General features: G+C 38.2%; 4 protein-coding genes and 1 long non-coding RNA gene across 5 annotated transcripts in view; all 5 read right to left on the reverse strand.

The window, feature by feature from the left end:
* Positions 1-17,892, reverse strand: part of LOC149104286 (uncharacterized) — a 198,784-nt gene that overhangs the window by 76,646 nt on the left and 104,246 nt on the right. The window lies entirely within an intron of this gene.
* On the reverse strand, positions 967-3,239 carry LOC149104288 (melanocortin receptor 4-like). The gene has a single exon (XM_089272044.1). It carries the CDS (start codon positions 3,200-3,202, stop codon positions 2,264-2,266), a length of 939 nt encoding a protein of 312 aa, XP_089128170.1. The 5' UTR covers positions 3,203-3,239; the 3' UTR covers positions 967-2,263.
* On the reverse strand, positions 6,467-6,867 carry LOC149104289 (uncharacterized; the record flags this gene model as incomplete). The annotated part of the gene is made up of 1 exon (XM_089271221.1): positions 6,467-6,867. A coding segment is annotated over one exon (189 nt), but the record flags the coding sequence as incomplete, so codon positions are not given.
* Positions 6,702-7,835, reverse strand: LOC149104290 (melanocortin receptor 4-like). The gene has a single exon (XM_089272046.1). The coding sequence runs from the start codon at positions 7,831-7,833 to the stop codon at positions 6,895-6,897; it is 939 nt and encodes a 312-aa protein (XP_089128172.1). The 5' UTR covers positions 7,834-7,835; the 3' UTR covers positions 6,702-6,894.
* On the reverse strand, positions 12,679-13,884 carry LOC149104291 (melanocortin receptor 4-like). Its single transcript, XM_089272047.1, has one exon. It carries the CDS (start codon positions 13,651-13,653, stop codon positions 12,715-12,717), a length of 939 nt encoding a protein of 312 aa, XP_089128173.1. The 5' UTR covers positions 13,654-13,884; the 3' UTR covers positions 12,679-12,714.

Here is a 17,892-nt window from a genome sequence, read left to right on the forward strand (position 1 = left end):
CCTCGCCCAAATGAAATAAGTAACGTTTATAATTACGTTCGCCGACCAAATATAATTCCGTAATTCGCCGACTTTTGTAGGTCGACGTTTTAGTATATTGGCGATTGATTTTGTCTAGTCACTTTCTACACTGAACGTTGTTCTTGAAATCGAGTACCAGGTTGCTGGTTATTAAGAGTGGAGGCAAACTTTATTAAATGTCTAGCGACCCTTCCCCTCCTGTGTGTTCTCGGATTCACTCTCGAGCAGCACAGAAGATTTTGTCTGCAGGGCATGTTAAACCTGAGCGCAAACCCCAAATGTCGCGGGCACAAAATTGAGCAGGGATGCCACCCTTGAGGTGAACTCTGTAAATCATTGGGTAGGGGTGGGTCATTGGGACACAGAAACCCTTACCATATAATAAGCTATATGGGTACTAGAGCTCAGATCTTATATTATAGAGCCATGATCAGCTTGATTTTGCAACAATTTTAACCCCTTTCTAGACTTGGCACCAAAAACCCCTACCATACACTATCGCAGACTAGCTATTTTCCATGCAGAACTTTTATCACTGTCGTGGCTCAGCATACGCTAACTAAACCAATATCTTACATAGTCACTTTCGAGTTTCAATTCTTATTATAGACCCCCGGGTAAAGAACCCTGTTGTAGACTAAATTATTTATACACTGGCCACTTTCCCGGTAAATTATACCCTGTCCTAGACCCAAACTGTCTGATTTTTATACCCTACCCCCAGACTAAACTGCCTGAAAACGACAGTCTTCATAGCGGTACATACCCATATAGCTTACTATATGGGAGTACCTCCCCCCCTCCGCCGCCTGGAGGGTATGCGAAGTCCCCTTGTGTACTCTGCAAAAGATTTTTCCGCTGCTATGTTGATGTGATGTTAATGAGACTTTAAGATTACCCCTCGTGTGTACGAACATTAAAGTAAAGCAACAATTGACAGCATCCTCCACATCAACAGGAAAATTTACTTGCAACATTCCTTTACCTACGGTACAAGTTGTTATCTGATGTGATTTTTATCCAATAATTGAAATTTTACAAAGTGTTCTGGCTGCTCGAAATAATCATATGGGCTAAAAAGGTCAGGTAAGTCACTTGTTCAAAACAATTTTAAGCCCAGGTCAAACCTCGAACTTCGCATTAGACGAACTAAATTGCAGTTAAAGTAGTCGATCCAAACGTACGGGTAAAGCTCGACCGTTGAATCAAACGTCGAACTTAATTCGAATTTAGATCGACCAACTCAGTCGGATGAACTCAGTTGAGTCAACGTCGAAGTTATCATGAACCTATCTCGCTCAGTTTAGTTCGTCTCATGTGAAATTCGACGTTTGTCCTGGGCCTTAGTGTATTAGCAATGTACGAAATCACATACATTTCAGAGCAAAATGTTTCAGGAGTCATTTGTTACAAGTAGAAAAAAAAGCAAAACTGACCTGAAAAATATACCCTGATTCTAAATCTTTATCGAATCAGAGTATAAACCATACAGAAACAATGTGCCCTAAATAGTAAATAACAGTAAATAACGTAAATACACAGTGAATAATGTTTATAGACTACAAGCTCTGAAATTCACGCATTCTTATCACAAAGGCCTACTACCAAGCTTGTTTCATGATTTCTTTCAATACGCCAGTGAAGTACATGGATACTACACCAGATTTGCATCTAGACAAAATCTATACATATCTAAAGTGCGCACCAATTCTGGTAAACAAACGATTGCTTATACAGCCACTATTGTCAGGGGCAATATCCCTACTCATCTTAAAGATCTCAATGCCTTCAACTTCTCGAGACTTCTGAAACTTTATTTACTGTCTGAACAACATTCTGAAAACAAGTAATATTTCCATATGCTCCTTTTTTTCCAATTTTATGTACATATCTCATTCTCTTAACAGCTTTTTTTCTCTTAAATCTCCATAGAAACATAATAAGTGGAGGTTGACTAGAAAACCCTTGGTTACTTCAGTCTCCAGACTCACATAGTACACTTGTTTCTTTGTCTTTACATTTCACTGATATAAAAAAAAAACTGTAAATGTACGAGTAACAAAAGAAAATAAAGTTATTGTTGTTGCCCTTATTAAATCATGGGAACACAAAATAGTGTGTGCATAATCATCTGCCAATGCAGGAAATCTTCTTCTCCTCTTTCTCTTTCCCTTTTTCCTCTTTCTTCTTCTCCATTTCCCTCTTCTTTGGCCAGTTAGGGATTATATAGTTCCACAAGAGCTCAACAGCAAAACACTTGTCTGATTGTGTCCTTCACTGCCTCTCTCACCTCGTCTATTTTCCAGCAGTAAAGAATCGGATTTAATGCCGAGTTTAAGTAAGCTAAAGTGACCGCATAACTAACAGCAAGAATCGACGACGAAGATGGCTTTGCATCAATGAAGAAAGTTGCCGATATTACAAGTGGTAGATAACAAATAACTAACGTAGACTGCAACCACAGTGCAGTGGACACTGCCTTTTTGTATCGCGCTATGTTCAGTTGATTTGCTTGGTTTGGTTGTTGGACATGGTCTTGTACTTGACTTCGATGACGACGGAGGGTGAGGAAGATCTTTGTATAAGAGAAGGTTGTAGTTACTAGACACATTGATATAACTATAACTCTGTACCTTGAGGTTATAGGGGAACTCCAAAAGAGCCGCATTATTGGAGAGATAGTAGGCACCACCCAAAAGGTGATAATGATCAAACAGGCTCGCTTCAAAGTAACAACCTGTCTGTATTTCAACCCCAACAACAGGGCGAGAAGTCTGTCCACACTAACTGCAGTCAGTGTCAACAAGGACGCTAAAGACAAAACTGTTCCTGCTGTGGAAACTGTGACTATTGTGAAGCGGCAAATATTCCAATGTTCGTTCACTATAGTCACCAACAAAGTAACGAAGAGAGGCTCTGTAATAAGACCAGCACAGAGATCAGTTACTGCGAGGCTGCGAAGTAAGAGTTTGGATGGAGGATGTAGTGAACACTCTTTGCGCAGAGCGACTAAGAACAAAAAATTTCCAAGAAATGTCGTGATGGACAGAAAAGCGTTTAAAACTGCGATAAATGTCAACTGGCCATGTATTGCAGTAGGTATGTCTGTTGAGCAGTACAGGTCTTGAACCTTTTTAGAATAGTTCGGCTTTTCGTCTTCAGAAACGTTTGTGGTAGCCATTACTCTGCAGCAATATGACTATCTGTGTCGGCGTGAGGTTAACCGCTAGCTAGAAAGCCTTGATCTAAATTCATGCTTTTTAATTTATTTGTCCAACATGTCTCCATGAACAGTTAATACGGTAAAACTGACTAGCTGAGCAGATGGTTTCATTGTCAAAAACTAACTTTTTTTCGACTTGGGAGCAGCGTTTGTGGAATATGATCCATTCATTATCGTTTAAAACCGGTTTTTTGTTTTATAGTAAACTAGGACAAACCAAACTTTTTACGAGAATATTTAACTCCGGATGCTAAGATCAACCGGTTCCATCTACTATTTTTAGCATTTGAAGAGCGGGGCAACCAGCTGATTCAAATCAATAATCCCTCGCAATTAAACATTACGTTTTTCTCCGAAAATGACAACTGCTTTGCTAGAGTTGGTTTTTATTTCATTTTCCGCCGCTTCCAAAGCACCGTGTACAAGCTGCGTTTAATGTTATCGAAGTCAATAATAAAGTTTTTTTCAGATTTTCTTTTGTCATGTTCATAAATGACTGACAACTTTCTTGCCCTGGCAAACATATGTTTGTTTAATTTACTCTGCAATTCAGTACTTGTTGTATTTAAATCCAAAAATTAGCGCAGAGAAAACCATATAACTGAACATCCGCTTTAATTTACATTCATGAAAGAAACTGCTTCCTATAAATGATTAACAACTTTACTCGATGTTGACTTTCTTCGACTTCATCTGTGGATGTAGCTAATATGACCAGTTTCAAAATTGCAAATTTGCAGATAGTTTTTGTGAACTCTTAAATTACTCGTCAACGTCAAAATGATGAAATCCCAAGCGAAAACCTTCAGTCAATTCTTCTTCCTTCATACGTTGAGCATGTTTCGATCGAAAATAATAACATTATTGCACGACGACGGCAGTTTGTTGGTTTTTCTTAGTCTCTGGGTAACAGCGTTTTGTTTACAGATGTTGCCAAATCTTCACGTGAACTTGGGGGTGGGTGGGGGGTTGTAATCCTTTCGCCTTTCGGGCGGGATAAATATAAAACCACAAATAGCACCTAAATCTTTGTAAGATTGTAAAATCTACTTCATTTGAACATCATAACTAAGAGCAAGAGAATAATCAGCCTGATCGAACTTTAAGTATTACGCAGAGTTTTATGACTTTCTGGTTATGTGTTGGGAATTCTTCGACCATGTTGTTGTCTAGCGGAAACTGGGAAAAATACAAGACTGCTTAGGATATAGCGATTGCGGGGGTGGGGGTGAGGGCTGATATCAGTTAAGACTGTTACTCGGTGGAGTCGAAAGTGTGAGCATTCCCGAGTGTGCGAATTGCACACAGTTTGATGTAATATATCGAATACGAAAGACTGTGTTTGGCCACATTTCCAAACAACGAGAAGAGAGTTGAAAATACGACGTGTAGCGGAGTATTTTTGACGACCTTCAAGGTGTTTGGAAATGTGGTCAAACACAGTCTTGAGTGTTTGATATATCTCCTCGATTAAAACCAAAACTAAGGAGAAAATGGAGAATTAAAAACGTAAAAATCTATGCTAGCTAAGATCAGATATTCAAACAACCTCACCGCCATGATTTCCTTTGTTTAAACTTAATGAATTATTAACAAGTTTGAGAAGCTCAGTGAAGGTCTGTCGAGAAACTTGCTTCAGTTCTTCCCTAACGTTGTTTTCCAAAACATATCGCGTATTAGATATAAATATAAATATAAAAGTTAAATATAAACATCGCTGACAAGAAATTGCTGGGTTTTTTTTTATTTTTCTCAAAAAAAAACAAAAAACTTCGAATAGTCTCTCTGCTCTTGTTACAACCGTTTTGTGCCTCTAAATGCCTATTCCTTTAGGAATCTCCGATCCCGGCTTGTTTGGTGTATTTTCATGCAACGGCATTTAATGACCTTTTTAATTTTAAAGTTAAAAATTCATCTCTCCCGTATCTTCGAGAGTCATGTTTATGTATTCCTCCTGGTCAGTCAAGCACGATATTTCCTGTTTTGAAACTCTTCCTATGAAATATGTTTATCTTCAGTTTTGGTCTTTTCGGTACACGTATTATTAATTGCCTGTCCCGAGTATAGAGTGAAACTTTTTTTTCAATAGGTCGGATTAAATATCAACGAGCTTTCTTGAAAATTAAGACATTCACATCAGATATCTCTAGCAATTACGCATGCGACGTCGCTTACCTAAAAGTGTACAAGTATTATATGCTCTCAGCACCTACTAGCGAAGCTCCAAAGTTTATCCTGATTTTATATCGTAGCTAAGAAGTGAATCCGAATTGATAAAAAGACTGTATTAGAAATTAACCCTCCCCCCCCCCCCACCCCAATCCCCATACCACCTTAAAAACAAATTCCGCCTGTCAATAATGACTTTATTTTGGATAACAGCATTACAGAGCGTCAGCTGCAGAAATATGCACCCTCTTTGTGATGAGAAATATCCGCCCTGTTTTTCAAGATCCTAAAATTAGCTAAAATTTCAGTCACCTTTTTCCTTGTTTCAACTAAAGGGCAGTAAAATGACAACTATCCCTTTTCTTCTCAATAATTTAGCCATCACCTTACAAGCTGTCAATCATTCACGGCATTATGTTCAAAGAATGGTCACGTTTGAGGCACGGTGGCGAACATCTTGTGTCAATGAAACTTCAAAATTCTATTGAAACTGCTTCTTCAGTGTCAGCTATTAAATATCCTCCTGATCTGCCTTTTCTTCTATCAAAGGCTTTTGAAAAAGGTGACGAAAAAAGCGTCTTATATATGTACTGTCGCTTCCATCAGCGTTTTCGGGCGTTTTAGTGTGGACGATAGGAAAAAACGCATTAAAAAAATGATGCGTTTTCGAATGTGAACGCATTAGTGTGGACAGGTGGAAAGGTTTGAAAATGCTAGTTTGTAGGGAAAATTATTTCGCTACGTTTTCTTCAAAATGAAAACGGAGACTTTTGATAACGTATTAGTGTGGCAGGGGCCTTACACTCGCGACAAATCCCAGGGGTACCCCCAGACTGGCGTGTATTGTAATCATCAATTCGCAATTTCTCTGTTTCATAGAAAATCCGACTAGACATTGTGAAACTTTCTTTCTCGAATTTCTCATGTCATAAAATATATTCTTTAATCAAAGGCCAAGGTAGCTCTTTCTTTTTGTGCAGACTGGAATAACACATCAATCGCCACCCGAAAACCATAACTCGGCTGTACATGTCTACCTGTGTTTTAAACAAGCTGTACCGCAACACCTTCGTGTTTGAATAATGCAGTCAACCCAGAGAAGAATTGCAAGGTATTCTATTTTGTTCATTTCTTTACTCACAATAATAAACAAAGCATTCGTTAGAATTTCTTAATTTACAACTAACATATTTGTACCTCTTTTCTCCTTGATAAACATGCAATACCGTCAATATCACAATACACCAAATTAACTAGCACTCTTACTAATTTGAAACAGCTTTCTGAATCTTCTTTTCTTCTTCTTCTTCTTCTTCTTCTTCTTCTTCTTCTTCTTCTTCTTCCTCTTCTTCTTCTTCTTCTTCTTCTTCTTCTTCTTCTTCTTCTTCTTCTTCCTCTATTTCTCTTTCTTCTTTTCCTCCTTCCTCTTCTCCATCTTCCTCCTCTTTGGCCAGTTAGGGATTATATAGTTCCACGAGAGCTCAACAACAAAGTACTTCTCTGATTATGTGCTTCAATGCCTGCCTCACCTCGTCTATTTTCCAGTAGTAAAGGATCGGATTTAATGACGAGTTTAAGAAAGCTAAGGTGATCGCATAACCGACAGCAATAATCCACGGCGAAGATGGCTTTGTATTAATGAAAAAAGTTGCCGATATTACTAGTGGTAGATAACAAATGACTAACGTAAACTGCAACCAGAGTGCAGTAGACACTGCCTTTTTGTATCGCGCTATGTTCAGTTGATTTGCTTGGTTCGGTTGTTGAACATGGTCTTGTACTTGACTTCGATGACGACGGAGGGTGAGGAAGATCTTTGTATATGCGAAGGTTGTAGTTACTAGACACATTGATACAACTGTAGCTCCGTACCTTGAGGTTATAGTGGAACTCCAAAAGAGCGTCATTGTTGCAATGACAGAAGGCACCACCCAAAAGGTGATAATGATCAAACAGGCTCGCTTCAAAGTAACAACCTGTCTGTATCGCAATCCCAACAACAGCGCGAGAAGTCTATCCACGCTAACTGCAGTCAATGTCAACAAAGACGCTTGAGCCAAAATTCTGCCTGTTACAGAAACTGCGACTACTGCGTAGCGGCAAATGTTCCAATTTTCATTCACTACAGTCACCAAAAAAGTAACAAAGAGAGGCTCCGAAATAAGACCAACACAGAGATCAGTTACGGCAAGGCTGCGAAGCAAGAGTTTGGATGGAGGATGCAGTGAAGACTCTTTGCGCAGAGCCACTAGGAACAAAAAGTTTCCAAGAAATGCCGTGATGGACAGAAAAGCGTTTAAAACTGCGATAAATGTCAACTGGCCATGTATTACAGTAGGTATGTCTAGTGAGCAGAACAGGTCTTGAACGTTTTTATAATATCTCGGCTTTTCGTCTTCAGAAACGTTTGTGGTAGCCATTACTCCGCAGCAATATGACTATCTGTGTCGGCGTGAGCTCAACCGCTAGCTAGAAAGCCTTGATCTAAATTCATGCTTTTTAATTTATTTGTCCAACATGTCATCCTTGAACAGATAATACGGTAAAACGGCTGACTAGCGCTGAGCAGATGGTTTCATTGTCAAAAACTCACTTTTTTTCTCCTTGGGAGCAGCATTGTCGCTCTTTTGTTTGATAATCAACGTCAAAATAAGAACAAAAATAGAAATCTATAACCTAAATTTTGAACTCGAAGCTTTTATTTTCAATTGCAGAAAATATTCTTAAATTCTGGAAAGCTTCCTGTTATCGTTATAGCTAATTTGTTCTTCAAAGATGGCCTATTGCCCACAATGTGGCGACATATCCGCGACTTTAACGGCACTCCCGGCCCTAAATTTGAACTTCATCGAGAAATACTGAGATACAACAATAAAGAAAATGGCCTGTTATGAAGTGAGAGCGGTCATTTTGGAAGGTTTTGGCCAAAAAAAATAACATTTGTTAGTTTAAGTATATGGTTTCAAACAGAGGAGAGATCAATAAAACGTATTTTGCCTTAGTCTGTACACAAACTCCTAAAAATCAGAAATGGACCATTCCAGATCAGGTAATATGGGAAGTAGCTTTTTACTGACGAAAAAGCAAAGAAATTTTGTACCGCTGTTGCTTCTACAAGTAAATGCAATATCCTCAATATACCAATAAACTGAACTGAGTATTACCCTTAACTTCATTTAAAACAGCGTTTGTGGAAGATGATCCATTCATTATCGTTTAAATTTTCTTATTTTTAGTAAACTAAAACAAACCAAACTTTTCACGAGAACATTTAACTCTGAAGGCTAAGATCAACCAGTTCTATCTCCTATTTGTAGCATAAATGACTGATAACTTTCTTTTCCTGGCAAACATATGTTTGTTTAATTTACTCCGCAATTCAGTACCTGTTGAATTTAAATCCAAAAATTAGCGCAGAGAAAACCACATGAGTAAACATCTGCTTTAGTTTACATTCATGAACTGTTAGAAATTTAAAAGAAACTGCTTCCTGTAATTAACAACTCTACTCGATATTTTCTTTATTTGACTTCATCAGTGGATGCAGCTTATACGACCAGTCTCAATATTGTAAATTTGCTAAGATTTTTTTTGTAAACTCCTTAAATTACTCGTCAACGGCAAAATGTTGAAATCCCAGGCGAAAAACGTGAGTCAATTATTCTCCCCGCAAAAGTTAAACATGTTTTGAAAAGACCGTCGGTAAAACCAGGAACATGGAACATCCCGGAACATCCCGGAACATCGAATAATTATCATAATTATGCGAAAAAAATATGTAAAATTAAATTTTTAAAACTAACATAAACAAAAATAAATTGGTATCAGCTTGAAATATGAAAAGATATTATTGGAGATAGGGCAGTCGGTAGCAGAGGGGTAGTTAGCGTTGGGTATTCATTCAACTGACCACAATGAGTGCAGGCTCCTCTCTTCTTTCCCGCCAATTGCGTCACGTCGCTTTTCAGCGTTCTGTTTTTCAACACAAACATGGACGATTCTGACGACGAATGCCAGGTAATTCGTTGCGTCTCCTTTTTTGATCCCTGATTTCTTCAACATCTGCGGTGTTTGTCTAAGCATCATACAGTTGCTTGTTAAGTCAGTATTCATAGTTTTGTCCCTATTCCATCTTCATGTCGCTATTTATCATCCCCAGTTTTCGCGCCGCTCCGCTAGGAACGCCTGGCACTATGACCCACTAAGTGCAGACTCGGCCTTTCCGGAAGCTCGAGTAACAAGTAAGTTGTCATTAATAAACTAGTGGTAATCAAAAATTTATAGAGCAGCGCGTTCACGCGCGGTTTTCGCATGTCTGGTTTACTTTGGTGGTCTTCGAATGACTCGATAAAAAACTAAGTTTGATCGAATGTCAGATAACGATCTGCACGTGAAGTTGAACTAGCGATGAATCGATTATAGCCTGCGGTAAAAGTATTTTTAATTAATTAAGTATTAACTTGTACTGAACAAACATTTTCCAGGAGATGCATCTGAACTGTTGGCGACACTAAGAATTCAATTTCAGATCACCAACACTTGTAACAAATATTTCTAGAGACAATAAAGTTTCGACCAGCGACCCGCAAGACAGCGGGCGCGTCGCCAAATGTTTTTAAATTTTGTGTTTGTATTTGTTTACACTGTCATCAGAGGTCGAGCAGTCCGAACTAGTTTACACAAGAAACTCGACGCCGAAGAGTTTCTATTTCTATCTCATGGAGAAACTATTTCTTCATAAGAAATCGTGTATGCGCATATCTTTCTATTGACGTAATGAATTGAATAAAGGAATCACACTTGTGTACCCATACTTTTAGGTCTGATTAATGAGTTCGAACGCCACCTCCTTAGTTTTCTGTTAAAAACGAAATCTGGGAATAAGGGACAGTCACGTGATTAAACTGACGATGAACGGCTGGAAGGAATGGCTTAGTATTCTTAGTCGCTAGCCTTCACTCATTACAGTCACTTTCATTTTTCTTTGTTTTTACCTTTTTTTATGTTTTTGTTTTGTTTCTGTTTTCCGAGCTGATACAAACGCAGAGAAGAGAATTGAAAATACGACGCAGAGTGGAGTATTTTTGACGAACTTTGAGGTGTTTGGAAATGTGGTCAAACACTGTCTTGAGTGTTTGATATATCTTCTCGATTAAAATTAAAACTAAGGAGAAAATGGAGAATTAAAATCGTAAAGATCTATGCTGGTTAAGATCACATATTCAAACAACCTCACGGCCATGATTTCCTTTGTTTAAACTTGATAAATTATTAATGAGTTTGAGAAGCTCAGTGGAATTTGATGGAAAGGTCCGTCGAGAAACTCGCTTCAGTTCTTCCCTTACGTTATTCCCAAAAAATTTCGCGCTTTAAATAAACACTTTGTAAATATAAAGGCAAAATATAAACATCGCTGACAAAGAAATGCTCAAGTGTTTTTTTTTTATATTTTTCTTAAAAAGAAGCTTCAAATATTTTCTTTGCTGGTGTTACAACCGTTTTGTACCTCTGAATGCTTATTCCCTCAGGAATCTCCAATCCTGGCTTGTTTGGTGTATTCTCAGGCAACAGCATTTTATGATCTCTTTAATTTTGAAATTAAAAATTCATCTCTCCCGCATCTTCGAGCGCCATATGTTTATGTAATTCCTCCTTGTCAGTCAAGCATGATATTTCCCGTTTTGCAACTCTTCCTGTGAAATACGTTTATCATCAGGTTTGGTCTTTTCAATACACGTATTATTAATTTCCTGTCCCGAGTATCGAGTGACACTTCTTTTTCAATATTTCAGATTAAAAATCAACGAGCGTTCTTGAAAACTAAGACGTATACATCAGATGTCTTTGCCTTTGATAGCTCCGTCTAAGAAGTTTAGTAGTTACGCATGCGACGTCGCTTACCTAAAAGCGTACAATTATCATCTGCTTTTTACTCTCAGCAGCGAAGCTTTAAACTTTTTCTTGATTTTACATCGAAGTTAAAAAGAGAACTCGAATTGATAAAAAAGTCTGTATTAAAAATTAAATCCCCTATACCACCTCAAAAACAAATTCCGCCTGTCAATAATGACCGTATTTTGGATAACAGCATTACAGAGCGGTAGCTGCAGAAATATACACCCTCTTTGTGATGAGAAATAACCACCCTCCTTTTGAAAATTTAAAATTTTAGTCACCTTATCTTTTGTTTCAACTAAAGAGAAGTAAAATGACAACTATTCCTTCTCTTTTCAATAAAAACAGAGACGACTTTTGCGTAGAAAGAGTTCTCTTTTAATTTAGCCATCACCTTACAAGCTGTCGATTATTCACGGTATTATTTTCAAAGTATGGTAACGATTGAGGCACGGTGGCGAACATCTACATCAATGAAACTTCGATATTATATTGAGACTGCTTCCTCAGTGTCAGCTATTCGATATCCTCCTGATATGCTTTTTCTTCTATCAGAGGCTTTTGAAAAAGGTGATGAATTATACGTCTTATACATAAGCTGTGGCTTCCATCAGCGTTTTCGGGCGTTTTAGTGTGGACGATAGGGGAAAACGCATAAAAAATGATGCGTTTTCGAATGTGAACGCATTAGTGTGGACAGGTGGAAAGGTTTGAAAATGCTAGTTTGTTGGGGAAATTATTTCGCTTCGTTTTCTTCAAAATGAAAACGGAGACTTTTGATAACGCATTAGTGTGGTTGGGGCCTTACACTCGCGACAAATCCCAGGGGTACCCTCAGACTAGCGTGTATTGTAATCATCAATTCGCAATTTCTCTGTTTCGTAGTAAATCCGACTAAACATTGTGAAACTTTCTTTCTCGAATTTCTCATGTCATAAAATATATTATTTAATCAAAGGCCAAGGTACCTCTTTCTTTCTGTGCAGAGTGGAATAACACATCGATCTCCACCCGAAAACCATAACTCGGCTGTACATGTCTACCTGTGTTTTAAACAAGCTGTACCGCAACACCTTCGTGTTTGAATAATGCAGTCAACCCAGAGAAGAATTGCAAGGTATTCTATTTTGTTCATTTCTTTACTCACAATAATAAACAAAGCATTCGTTAGAATTTCTTAATTTACAACTAACATATTTGTACCTCTTTTCTCCTTGATAAACATGCAATACCGTCAATATCACAATAAACCAAATTCACTAGCACTCTTACTAATTTAAAACAGCTTTCTTCTTCTTCTTCTTCTTCTTCTTCTTCTTCTTCTTCTTCTTATCTGTCTTCTTTTGCTCCTCTTCTCCATCTTCCTCCTCTTTTGTCAGTTAGGGATTATATAGTTCCACGAGAGCTCAACAACAAAGTACTTCTCTGATTGTGTCCTTCACTGCCTGTCTCACCTCGTCTATTTTCCAGCAGTAAAGAATCGGATTTAAAGACGAGTTTAAGAAAGCTAAAGTGATCGTATAACCGACAGCAAGAATGGATGACGAAGATGGCTTTGTATTAATAAACAAAGTTGCCGATATTACTTGTGGTAGATAACAAATGACTAACGTAAACTGCAACCAGAGTGCAGTAGACACTGCCTTTTTGTATCGCGCTATGTTCAGTTGATTTGCTTGGTTCGGTTGTTGAATATGATCTTGAACTTGACTTCGATGACGACGGAGGGTGAGGAAGATCTTTGTATATGAGAAGGTTGTAGTTACTAGTGACAGTGATACAACTATAGCTTCGTAACTTGACGTTATAGAGGAACTCCAAAAGAGCGCCATTGTTGTACAGACAGCTTGCACCACCCAAAAGGTGATAATGACTAAACAGGCTCGCTTCAAAGTAACAACCTGTCTGTATCGCAATCCCAACAACAGCGCGAGAAGTCTGTCCACGCTAACTACAGTCAATGTCAACAAAGACGCTTGAGCCAAAATTCTGCCTGTTACAGAAACTGCGACTACTACGAAGCGACAAATATTCCAATTTTCATTCACTACAGTCACCAAAAAAGTAACAAAGAGAGGCTCCGAAATAAGACCAACGCAGAGATCAGTTACTGCAAGGCTGCGAAGCAAGAGTTTGGATGGAGGATGCAGTGAAGACTCTTTGCGCAGAGCCACTAGGAACAAAAAGTTTCCAAGAAATGCCGTGATGGACAGAAAAGCGTTTAAAACTGCGATAAATGTCAACTGGCCATGTATTACAGTAGGTATGTCTAGTGAGCAGAACAGGTCTACAACCTTTTTATAATATCTCGGCTTTTCGTCTTCAGAAACGTTTGCGGTAGCCATTACTCCGCAGCAATATGACTATCTGTGTCGGCGTGAGCTCAACCGCTAGCTGGAAAGACTTGGTCTAAATTCATGCTTTTGATTTATTTGTCCAACATGTCATCCTTGAACAGTTCATACGGTAAAACGGCTGACTAGCTGAGCAAATGGTTTCATTGTCAAAAACTCACTTTTTTCTCCTTGGGAGCAGCATTGTCGCTCTTTTGTTTGATAATCAACGTCAAAATAAGAACAAAAATACAAATTTATAACCTAAATTTTGGGCTCGAAGCTCTTGTTTTCAATTGCAGAAAATATTCTTAAATTCTGGAAAGCTTCCTGCTATCGTTATAGCTAATTTGTTCTTCAAAGATGGCCTATTGCCCACAATGTGGCGACATATCCGCGACTTTAACGGCACTCCTGGCCCTAAATTTGAACTTCATCGAGAAATACTGAGATACAACAACACAGAAAATGGCCTGTTGTGAAGTGAGAGGGGTCATTTTGGAAGGTTTGAACAAAAAAAATAACATTTATTAGTTTAAGTATATGGTTTCAAACAGAGATCAATAAAACGTATTTTGCCTTAGTTTGTCCACAAACTCCTAAAAATCCGAAATGGACCATTCCAGATCAGGTAATATGGGAAGAAGCTTTTTATTGACGAAAAAGCAAAGATATTTTGTACCGCTGTTGCTCCTACAAGTAAATGCGATATCCTCAGTATACCAATAAACTGAACTGAGTATTGCCCTTAACTTTACTTAAAACAGCGTTTGTGGAAGATGATCCATTCATTATCGTTTAAAGTTTTTTTTTTTTTAGTAAACTAGAACAAACCAAACTTCTTACGAGAATATTTAACTCTGGAAGCTAAGATCAACCAGTGCTATCTACTATTTGTAGCATTTGAAGAGCGGGCAACCAGCTGATTCAAATTAACAATTCCTCGCAATTAAACATTACGTTTTTCTCCGAAAATGACAACTGCTTTGCTAGTATTGGTTTTCATTTCATTTTCCGCCGCTTCCAAAGCACCGTGTACAAGCTGCGTTTAATGTTATCGAAGTCAATAATAAAGTTTTTTTTTCGGATTTTCTTTTGTCATGTTCATAAATGATTGATAACTTTCTTTTCCCGGCAAACATATGTTTGTTTAATTTACTCCCCAATTCAGTACCTGCTGTATTCAATCCAAAAATTAGCGCAGCGAAAACCTCATGGGTGAACATCTTCTTTACTTTACATTCATAAACTGTTAGAAATTTGAAAGAAACTGCTTCCTGTAATTAACAACTATACCCGATATTTTCTTTATTTGACTTCATCAGTGGATGCAGCTGATAGCGGAGCTCTAGCGGCCCAAAGGGCCGCCAAGCAGAGCCCCATACTCATATAAGAAAGACAAAGAAACCCATGAGTTGATTTTCTCATGGTTATCACGGCTAGCGGTATTGCTCGTGGGCACGTACGCACGACGGCGACGGCGACGACGACGACGGAGTCGCGCAACATGGCGGCCATACTCTAAGTAATATGTTGACAGAGATATGCTGCCTTGGTTTACCGTGTGCTTCTTTGATATTGGACATCCAAGTTATGATCAATTGACACCTATCAAAACAAGGTATCCGCTGCCCAGTAGCACGTGATCATATCGCTGGCTCAAGTTTACAGCTCATCGAAGTCGGGTGTTTTTTTGAAAATGACCGCTGACCAAGTGCTGTTTTTGGATTGGATCGCGGGCTAATCCAACTTGTTGAAAACAGGGCAGGATTGTTCGGAAGCCGGTTAACGCTAACCCAGGATTAAAAGTTAACCGCATTATAACGTTTTCTTCTACACAAATGTTTTTTGCTGCTTCTTTTGTGTGTATAGTGATTATTAAAACTTAAAACAGAAGGCCAAACAATATACAGAAAACCTCAACGCAAAGTTTAAAACTCAAATCACAATCCTACCTTTTCCTGGGTTAGCTTAATTTGGCTCTGAACAACCCGGCCTAGGAGCTACGCTTTTAGGCTAGCCTAAATCTATATATTATGACTAGTTTCAATATTGTAAATTTGCTAAGATTTTTTGTAAACTCTTTAAATTACTCATCAACGGCAAAATGTTGAAATCCCAAGCGAAAAACTTCAGTCAATTATCCTTGCTGCATAAGATGAGCATTCTTAGTCCGTAGAAAATAACGTTTTGTTTACAGATGTTGCCAAATCTACACGTGCACTTGGGGGTGGGTTGGGAGGTTGTAATCTTCTGACATCTTGCACGGGATAAATATAAACCCACTGACAGTACTTCATTTTTTGTAAGATCGTAAAATATACTTCATTTGAACATTATAACTAAGAGCAAGGGGATGATCAGCTGATCGAACTTCAAGTATTACGCAGAGTTTTACGACTTTCTGGTTATGTAATAAAGTGTATTATCGTTTGTCTCACGATGTAGTCACTTGAGATGTAGATCGCGACTTTTCGACTGCTTACTGCTAGTCTTCTTCAGACGATCAGGTCGACTGATTGCACGGCATCATTTATATCACAAAGGTCGGCTGTGATTGGTGCATTTCGATCCTCCTATTGTTCCGTTGTTCCGGCGAGTAGCTGTTCCCTCAGTGGTCCGCTGTTGTACCGTTCTCCTGTTGTTGTGTTTTTTGATCGTGGGCATACACTTTATTATTGCATCTACCACGATGAATAGCAACAACCTTTTCTTTCTGGTTGTATTTTGGGAGTTTTTCGACCATGCTGAAACTGAGGAAAATGCAAGACTGCTCAGGGTATAGCGGTTGCCGGAGTTAGGGGTGGGAGTGAGGGTTGACATCAATTAAGGCTGATAATCTATGGAGTCGAAAGTGTGAACATTCCCGAGTGGGCCAATATTGCACTGACACAGTTTGATGCTCAGTGGAATTCGATGAAAAAGTCCGTCCAGAAGCTCGTTTCAGTTCTTCTCTTACGTTATTTTCCAAAACGTTTCGCGCATTAAATAAACATTTTTTTTAAATATAAAAGCAAACAATAAACATCGCTGACAAGGACTTGCTCGTTGTTTTTGCTGGTGTTACAACCATTTTGTACCTCTGAATGCTTATTCCCTCAGGAATCTCCAATCCTGGGTTGTTTCGTGTATTTTCAGGCAACAGCATTTAAAGACATCTTTAATTTTAAAATTAAAATTAAAATTCATCTGTCTCGCCATCTTCGAGGGTCATATGTTTATGTATTCCTCCTTGTCAGTCAAGCATGATATTTCCTGTTTTTCAACTCTTCCTGTGAAATATGTTTATCCTTAGTTTTGTTTTTTTCAATAGACGTATTATTACTTATCTGTCCCGAGTATAGAGTGATACTTCTTTCTTTCAATATTTTAGATTAAAAATCAAGGAGCTTTCTTGAAAATTAAGATGTTTACGTCAGATATCTTTGCCTTTGATAGCTTGGTCTGAGAAGTTTGGCAGTTACGTATGTGACGCTGCTTAACTAAAAGCGTATAAGTATTATCTGCCCTCTGCGTCTCAGTAGCGAAGCTTCAAAGCTTTTCCTGATTTTATATTGTAGTTAAAAGAGAACCCGAATTAATAAAAAAACGCTGTATCCGAAATTAAATCGCCCATGCCATCTTAAAAACAAATTCCGCCTGTCAATAATTACCGTATTTTGGATAACAGTATTGCATTGCAGCAGCTGCAGAAATATGCACCCTCTTTGTGATAAGAAATATCCACCCTGTTTTTGAGGATCCTAAAATTTGCTAAAGTTCAAGTCACCTTTTCCCTTGTTTCAACTAAAGGGCAATAAAATGACAACTATCCCTTTTTTTCTTAACAGAAACGAGTAGTTGCGTAGACAGAGTTCCCTTTTAATTTAGCCATCACCTTACAAGCCGTCAATTATTCACGGTATTATGTTCAAAGAATGGTGACGTTTGAGGCCCGGTGGCGAACATCTACGTCAATCAAACTTTAATATTCTATTGAGACCACTTCCTCAATGTCAGCTATTCAATATCCTCCTCATCTGCTTTTTCTCCTGTCAGAGGCTTTTCAAAAAGGTGATTATTGAAAAAGCGTCTTATTCAATTACTGTGGCTTCCATCAGCGTTTTTCGATTGTTTTAGTGTGGACGATAGGCGAAAATGCATACAAAATGATGCGTTTTCGAATTAAAACGCATTAGTGTGGGCAGATAGAAAGGTTCGAAACAGCTAGTTTATTGGGAAAATTATTTTGCTTAGTTTTCTTCAAAATGA

The sequence above is a fragment of the Orbicella faveolata genome, unplaced genomic scaffold, assembly GCF_042242905.1.
Source record: "Orbicella faveolata isolate gen_17 unplaced genomic scaffold, um_ofav_v1 contig_34, whole genome shotgun sequence".
Lineage (NCBI taxonomy): Eukaryota > Metazoa > Cnidaria > Anthozoa > Scleractinia > Merulinidae > Orbicella > Orbicella faveolata.

What these genes read in the sequence shown, in the direction of transcription:
- LOC149104290 (XM_089272046.1), bottom strand. Translation starts at nt 7,833, where the DNA reads ATGGCTACCACAAACGTTTCTGAAGACGAAAAGCCGAGATATTATAAA.
- LOC149104291 (XM_089272047.1), bottom strand. Translation starts at nt 13,653, where the DNA reads ATGGCTACCGCAAACGTTTCTGAAGACGAAAAGCCGAGATATTATAAA.
- LOC149104288 (XM_089272044.1), bottom strand. Translation starts at nt 3,202, where the DNA reads ATGGCTACCACAAACGTTTCTGAAGACGAAAAGCCGAACTATTCTAAA.